Raw genomic sequence first — 8,812 nt, 5'->3', positions numbered from 1 at the left:
TCACCACTCCCTAAGTATCTTTATCTACTTCCTTAATATCTTTCTGAGAAGCAGGCTCATAGTTTAGTTGCCTCTGTTCTCTTAGGTCCATGAAGTCCCTCATATAATTCATATTGCATCCTTATATTTTACGTAGTTGAGAAATTATATATTTTTGAACTCATGTTTTCAGAGTTCTTTTCCACAGTCTTAAGGGCTCTCCTGAAGGTCTCAGTGTATACCATTTTGCTGAGACATTAGAGACATCCTCGTCTTCTGGACTGGTGCTGCTTCTAATTATCATAGAGTCATTAACCTTGCCAGGGAGATCGTTCCTTGATAACTTTGCAAGGGAGAATATTTCCTGGAGGAGGGACACACACACACACACACCTCACGCCCAGCAACTGTCAGCACCTGTGGACGTCCACATCCTGCTGGCTCTGTTTCAGAGGTAGGAACCATGTCATGTCCTTTCCATGATCACGCTGGACTTAGCATCATATAAAATTAATAAAAATGACAAGAAAAATAAGCTATAAGTAGTATCAAGTTCTGCTGGATCATACCAAAAAAGGACAAAGAAACTCTTTTCGGAGTCAAGATGGGCCCTGGTCCTTGGGAGTGAAGAAGGTTGAGAAGGTATTCTGTCCTTTAGGTGAGGGTCAGGTGTTAAAGACGGGATGGCTTGGACAGAATGACCTATAGCAGTTGATATGGTTCAAGGAAATGTCACACAGGCATACACACATTTCAAAAATACATTAACTTCATGGGAGAGTGGTATTAAGTGTGACTATATTAGATATATCATGGGAGAGGCTTAGATTTTAGTCACAACTATTTAAATGGCTACAAAGAGCTCTGCTTCTTCTGGTGAGTGTTTCTGTCAGGAGAACACATCTATTCTCTAACACACCTTTATCATCTACCACAGGGGCAGAGACAATAACAGAATTTCCTACCGAGAGTGTCTTTCATTTAGCTGTTCCCCAAAGATTATCTTAGCTCTCATGTCTACAAATGAGTTTCTAACGTACAAAAGCAGTTACGCATTTCCTTAGAGCTTTTGTTCTGCATCTAAACATTTATTGTGACAGATTTACGAAATGCAATGAGCCTCATTTAAGTAATGGGATGATGTTTTCTGCTTCCTTGAGAAACAGTTGTGGTTAGGGTAACAGTGAGAAGAAAGAAGATAAAATTCTAGCAAGGGTAGCTTTGTTTTGCAAACAAATGTACATGAGAAAGGGAAATATTTTCATTTTCTAGCAGTGTTTGGCTGATGGAACTGTAACCACAGAGCCTTCTTCTCTGCTCTCATTTCAGAGGAAGAAGCTGCAGTTTGGTCCACAGCTCTCTCAGTGGTCATTGGAATCCTGGGAGCCTTCGTCTTGCTCTTGGGGTTGCTGGCTTTTCTTCAATACAGAAGGCTTCGCAAAGGCTATGCGCCCTTAGTGGAGACAGGTCTAAGCAGCAAGAGATACACGGAAGACGCCTAGCATGCTCCTCCCTTGCCTGACCTGGGTAGTAACTCAGTACACCGTCACTCATCTTGCGACAGGTGAAGCTCTTCAGCGTGTGCTCTTTGGTAGTGATGATGATGATTCCCTTATCGATGACAAGTATCTCTAGTTGCTGCTTCGCTTATTGTACACAGACAAAATGCTTGGATCATTCACCACTGTCAAAGTGAGGTGTGGCTAGTTAGATGTGACCTTTGATTAAAAGTCCTTATATTGAATAAGCCTCTTTCTATTCTATAAGCACAGCCACCACCTCCACCACCACCACCACCAGAAGCATCACCACCATCACCACCACCACCATCACCACCACCAATAGCAACAAAAACATTGGGTGTATGCCTTCAAACTTGCAGCTAAGTGTATTTTGAGATAGGGATGCAGACAGTCAAAATATCTGCTTGAAATTCTGTTTGACAAGCACACCCCCCACACGTATTGAAACATGTGAAGCAAGCTAACTTCATGAAGAAAAGAAGTTTTATTTATTTTTTTATTTTCATAATCGCTGTTTTATAGCTACAGGGACAAGGTGATTGTGCTCTTGATAGAATCCCAAAGTGGTATAGAACATCACATGGGTCACCTGGCAAGAATTAAGGATATTGTGTGTGTGTGTGTGTGCGTGCGCGTGTGCGTGTGTGTGTCTGTAGTCAGGGTCTTCATTCTGATGACCTTATTGAATCCTAACAACTTTCCCATATCTAAAGCAATAGTTTCAATTTCGCCTTCTTCATTCTTCACATTGGGGGTTAGATTCTAATCTATGAAGCTGGGATTGAGGGACACACACATGTCCACCCTGGGGTGGAGGGACTCACACTCAGACCATGTCCAGCCTGGAAGTGGAGGGACTCACACTCAGATCCTGTCCACTCTGGGGTGGTGGGACTTACACTCAGACCATGTTCAGGCAGAGAGTGTAGAGCACCCTCCCTGTGTCCAGCCCCAGCAGTGCATCATCCCTTCTCATGGGCCACAGTCCCTTTAGTTGGAGACTGGTCCAGGTACCTCCTCCTCAGCTGCCTTGAGCTTCATTTTCTCATAGTTTTTCCCTCCTGCCCTGATGAATACGAAAAGTCTTTATCTTCCATGTACGATAATGAATGAATAAATGAAGCTTTAATTCAGCCCTACTTAATGGGTTGAGGTTTATAAAATTTAGTTCTACAAAACTCAATAGCTGCATAAATATTGACTCCATAGGACAAACAAGCAGACGAGGGGCTAACTCTAGTTACTCCTCATCTAATCCAGGTGTTGATGGGTGTAGGATCATGTGTTGACCTGGAAGGCTGAAGGGAGGAGGTGGGTCATGAGACAGTTCACTAAGAGTCCCATGACCCTGAGCTCTCATTTCACAGATGCTGAGCCCGCTTCTTTACAGTTCACTGGATGGTTTGTAAGAATTGGCTGGAGATGTATTAACGCAACACTGTAGGGGCAATTATTCAAGAATACTAGCCAATTAAGTCTTATCGTCCTAAAGCAAACTGTCTATTTAAAGTGTGGTAATTTGGAATTAAATGGTCCCATTCTACTAAGAGATTGTAAGATCATGAAAGATAAGAATGCTTAATATATTAATCATTAGTACGGTGTTTAGCTTTATCACGATTGGCCCTGGAGAAGTAAATGGCTTGGGGGTTAAGAGCACTGGCTGTCTTCTCGAGGGTCCTTGATCAACTCCCAGCTCTCACAAACCTGGAACTTCAGTCCCAGAGGTGTTGCTACTTCCTTTTAGCTTCTCTAGACATGGCTTGAACATGGTACACATGCGTGTTTACGCATGCAGGCAAAAGCCCCAAAAGCATAAAAATTAAATGTATCCTAGTGGTCCCCACTTCTGAGAGGTTAAATGTTACTGATATTTCAAGTCAGAGACCCGTAAGGTGGGTAAAGCCACGTGCCATGCAAGCCTCGTGACCTGAGTTTGGTCCTGAAAACAACGGGAAATACAGGATGTGGTGGTGCCCCTCTGTCATGCCAGCACATCTGTGGACAGATGAGATAGGGAAACAGAAAAGTCTGTCAGAAGCTGAGGGGTCAGCGAGGCTGTAGTGTGTAGGGCAGAAACAACAGAGACCCTGCCTCACAGACAAGGTGAGAGGGGAGAACTGCCTTGCGAAGGGTGTCCTCTAGCCTACACACAAGTAAGTAAATAGATTTTAAAAAGGGTTAAACTGGGTGTCCTGGGGATCATGCCTACAGTTCTCTCTCCTGGGTGGTTGGAACATGACTGTTCCGAATTCCAGGACAGTCTGTGTACAGTATGTCTCAAAGGAAAAACAAACAGAAACAACATTTAAGGTAACTTCCATCTGTTTAATATCTGATGGCTGTGCATCAGGAATGGGGTTGAAATTCAGGGGGCTCCTCTGTGAGCTTGTTTTTCCAGCTCTCTGCTGGCATGGGTGTGGGTAAGATGACCGGTATTGGGAGGTCTGTGGAGACGCTGTTTGTGGGGGAGAGTGGTGGGAGACAAGCAGGTGCACACTGTGTCCAGAACCAATGCAAGTTCCTTGTCATGACTGCTAAAAGGGATAATGCCAGCTGGAACAGAATTCAAGTCCAAGTCTTATAAAGTCACAGGAGTATCCCGAGAAGACTCTGCAAACACAGCCCAGATAACCGCAGCATCCTTTCTGGAGTGCAGGTCTGCTTGGCACAGCCACATGCACATATCAGAATTCTGTCACTCGGTGTTCATGGAACCCAAACAATGTGTCAGTCACACGGTCTTTCCTGGAAGGTGTACGTTCTGAGTTCAGGGCTCTTGGCTATATATTTTAATCCTCTACATTTTAAAATGAGAGGAAAGTACTAAAAATGAAGATAAAATTGTTCATGGTAGATACGCCATGGAAAAGTTATGTATAAATCAATTATATATTAGAAGTATCATGGGAAATCAGGTTTTAAAAGGTGAACATTTATGAATAATTCCATAAGGCAAACGACCATTACTATCTTACCTTTCAGGCATGCATATCGGAATTTTCATATACCACATCATCGTAAGATTTTATTAAAGCAAGTTGTTCAGAAATAGAGATAAATAGAAGACATTTATAGGTAGCTTCTTTTATCTAGAGCACGTGTAACCTTTTATAAATATTATAGTTTATGTTTTTCTAAAAGAAACAATTTTGTAATTCTCTACTCCACATCAGAGCAATCCGACCTTCTAACCTCATAATAAATCAATTAGGAATGCTTCTAACCAACTCGAAAGGTTGGGTAAATTTACCCAGGAAAGAGTTGGTATTTACTTATATTGAATATTATGCAAAGGAACTCAGAAAATGTCACTGAGAATTTCAGGGTATCCTTCTCAACGACAGGGACACCTTCAACCTCAAGGAAAAGGAACAAATTATATGCTTAGATGCTCAGGGTACGAAAAGGACTGTGCGTATGCAGTGCAGTTCCCATGGAATGACTTCGCGAGGCTGACATTCCAAGGTGAAGCTTAGGTCCGGTAACAGGTGCCGTTTGTGCGTCTTCCACACCCAACATTCCCTGACCTTGATGTGTATCGATTAGGATTTAATCGTTTACTATAATACTTTCAATGAATGACTTTAAATCTTATAGGCTTCATCTTATGTTGACAAGCAAGGAGAAAACTTAAGGAGGAAAATAAAAATAAATGTTTTCCAGTTCTGCTTTGTGTGTGTGCGCGTGTGTGTGTGTGCCTGTGAGTGAGTTAGTTACTGGTGTGTGTGTGTGTGTGTGTGTGTGTGTGTGTGCACATTAGTTACTGGTTTCTAAAGTTGTGTGCATTTATCTCCATCTTTTGGGTGCTCAATGCAAGTATATTGAAACATGTATACATATAGGTACTTCTGAGAATCTGCTCTTGGGTGAGTTGTAAAACTGGATCTCCATTGTGGAGGTGGAAAGGGAGATTCCAACCTTGCTCATGTACAGCGTTTTCTGGACATGTCCTCACAGTTCCATCCTGGGTGATGCGCTTCCTTCGTCACTGACCTAGGAGAAGAGATACCTCAGGAGTGAGTGTGCTGGTTCTATGGGCACATCTTCAAGGCCAGGAAAACTTAGGATCCTCCAAGCCTCAAGGCCAGCCATCCTCGTGAATTCCAGAAGGAAGTCAGAGGCAGTGATGTGGTGGCTAATCATTTAGACTTGGCTGAGGTCGGTGGGGCACCCTTTAGCACCACCCCATTGGCTTCATAGCTAAGCATCTCTACTTACTCAGGAAACACGGGTTGTTAACTGAGACATGCGTAGAAAGTGCCTTTTCCCCAGGGGGTTTATTGTCTTCATCAACACAATGGCAAAGACCAAGGCTAAAGTCTTCTACTTTCTCCAGAGATTTTCACCCTGAGTATGATGTAAGTATGTTTTTTTTTGAGTGAATGAACGAATGAATCAACTTCACAGTAGAACTTTTTATGTACAGCATCTGGGGTGTCGGCTTGTATTTTTCAAAACCTACTTTAGTAAAGGCTCTCAAATGCTTCAACCCTCTTTCTAGCCCACTGTCCAAAGGTAGGGGGAAAAGATGGTAAATCGGACAAGGGGATGTGCACCTGTTGAGAAGTAGTTCTTTGGGGGCAATTCCAATATCTGTCAGGATACCAGCAGTCTAGTTCAATAGTGACAGGTTTCCAACAGTGTCACCAATAGGTTCAAGGTTCAAAAGTGTCACCAAGCACAAATCAGCAGAGCATGATCCAGCAGAAACCTCCAGCCTCTGCTCAACTTGCATGAGTTGCTGGAAATGACTGGAACCAGTTCTCTGCCGTGAACTCTCTTCCTGTCTCAACATGAAGGTCAGTGAAGACTCGAGACCAACAAAGGGTTGCACAGCTAGCTATGCAAGCACCTCATCACTGTCCGCTGAGTCCTATTTATACTCTCTCCAAACATCTCATGTGGGTCTGCATCACATGACACAACCAGAAGCTTTCCCTTCACTGGGGTGTGTTTTAACATGAACTAGATCAAACATGATATCCCTACCATGAAGTTTCACCACAGCTTACTACCCTTCAGATTGTGAGTGGTGTCTGCATGGGGTAGAATTTGACTCCATGCAATCTGACACAAGGGGGAGCTTTGGCTTTCTTTGGTTTCTAGATGAGTTTCCCTACTCTTGGCCATGGCTGACAGAGACTAAGTAGAAAATTAACTTCTTCACTTCTTTAAAACTTCACACACATCACGGTCCAGCCTTCTAATGCCTGCTGTCTGAAGTCTGGCTCCAGTGAAAGGAGCCAGAGGGTAAGCTATTCACACAGGCTCAATCCAGTATCACCAAGGCAGGAGCATGGCAACATCCAGGCAGGCATGGTACAGGAGGAGCTGACATCATCTGAAGGCTTCTAGCAGAAGACTGGCTCCCAGACAGCTAAGATGAGGGTCTTAAGGCCCACACCAACAGTGACACACCTACTTCAACAGGGCCACACCTTCTAATAGTGCCACTCCATGGGCCGAGCATATACAAACCACCACACTAGGGAAAACTCCACAAAGATAACTAGAGTCCCTGGCTATCTGTGGCAGATCCAAGACCCTGATGCCTCAGGGTACCATGATTCACAGATGCTCAAATCTTTATAGAAAAAGGTCTAGTATTGGTATACAATGAGCACATATCCTCATGCCTGCCCTGTCATCTCCACATGGTTCTTAGCTCAGGATAAATGTCAGCAAATAATTTTGTGACATGCATTCCTTAGGTAATGATTACAAATAGGAAATAGTCTGTATTTGTTCAGGCCCATTTTTTTCCCATGTAAAATGTCTACTATTCATTGGTTGAATTTACAGAAGAGGAACCCACAAGAGTGATGACAGTACTTTGACTTTGGCTATAATGGCAGTTGGAACACAAAATAACCCCTGTGAACTTGACGTGTGCTTTGGCAGGCCATTAAAGGAGATCTTCAAAATAACACTGAGAGAAACTGTGAGCCAGAGTGCATGTCAAGGTGTCCTAAAACAAAGCAAAGTAAAGCAAAGCAAAGCAAAAGGTAAAATGATTTCCAACCCAGATAGGTATAGTGTGTCAGGCTACAGTTTCTGGGGAGAAGCCAGGAAACATTTGTGCTTTTTGCCACAGCAATTCAAGTCTGACCTTTGGGGTGTAATGTGTAAGCAATGTCAGGTAGGAAGGCATGAACTTGGCTTTATTATTATTATTATTAATTATTATTATTTTATTAAAATAATGTCAACTTCACTGCCCAAGTCACTTACCCAATGACTTGCTCAATTTGTGTGCCGTTGGCTGTTTCTGAATTAGCAATTACCGCAGTGACCATCCATCACTCCTGGACAGAGTCAGGTTTACAGCAAAGCAAAACCTGCCCTCTTGTGTTAGACTTGAAAGTTGCACAACATTCTCCCAATGCTTCTGCAACCCCTGGTCCTTTTCTGTGTAACTTGCTGGTGAGTGGGTACGGTAGGAATGCTGGAAGATGAAACAAGAGTTCAGAAGTCAGAACTGATGAAGCACACAGTCTTTCAAAGAAAAAGGCTTCCTGGGAAGCTCTCAGAACTTCATTTCTGTTTAAAGATTTCCTTATTCTTATGTTTCTCTGTAAACCATTCCCGGTGCCGGAGAAGGCCAGAAGAAGGCTTCGGATCCCTGGAACTGAAGTACAGGTGGTTGTGAGCTACCACGTAGGTGCTGGGAACCCAACCAGGTCACTAGAAGTGATCTGAACCCGTGAGTCATTTCTCCAGCCCAGAGCTTCATTTCTCAAAAAAAAATTTTTTTTATTAAGCCTTTAAGACTTTCATTCAATATTTTATGATCAGAACTTCATTGTCATCTCTTTTGATGCCTGATATTTGCCAGCAAACCATCAAAGTACAGGGCGGATATTTCAGGATACTTTTACTCCTTGAAAATATGTATGTACAAGATATGATTTAGTTATCATGATCTGTGTATTTGTATTTAATCTGAAGATTGGAAAAAGACTGGTTCTTTTTATTTTAAAGATTTATATACTTTTATTTAATATGCATGGGTGTTTTGCCTGTGTGTATGCAGTGCCCGAAGAAGCCAGGAAAGGGTGTTGGGTCTCCTGGGACTGGAGTTACAGATGGTTATGAGCCTCCCCTTGGGTGTGGGGACTGAAACCTGGTCTGGTCCTCTGTAAGATCAGCAAGTGTACTTACCTACTGAGCCATGTGTCATACCCCAGAAAGTCATTTTTCTATTCAACATTGCCATCTGTTACCCGAGTCCAGGTTATTTGGGGGGCTGAGATGAGGAGGACCACAGGTTCAAGCTTGACTTGTTACAATTTAGAGAGACCCTGTCT

At 42.9% G+C, this 8,812-nt stretch overlaps 1 protein-coding gene across 1 annotated transcript in view; it reads left to right on the top strand.

Moving 5' to 3' along the window:
• Positions 1 to 1,723, top strand: part of Dct (dopachrome tautomerase) — a 40,367-nt gene extending 38,644 nt beyond the window's left edge. Inside the window, exon 8 of the mRNA XM_021181290.1 lies at positions 1,309 to 1,723. Within this exon, the coding sequence (XP_021036949.1) occupies positions 1,309 to 1,481 (173 nt within the window). The 3' untranslated portion in view covers positions 1,482 to 1,723. The remainder of the gene's footprint in view (positions 1 to 1,308) is intronic.
• The last annotated feature ends 7,089 nt before the right edge of the window (positions 1,724 to 8,812 follow it).

This window comes from Mus caroli, chromosome 14 (genome assembly GCF_900094665.2).
Source record: "Mus caroli chromosome 14, CAROLI_EIJ_v1.1, whole genome shotgun sequence".
NCBI lineage: Eukaryota > Metazoa > Chordata > Mammalia > Rodentia > Muridae > Mus > Mus caroli.
The sequence above is the reverse complement of the archived record's forward strand: the minus strand, read 5'-3'. Positions and strand labels throughout refer to the sequence as shown.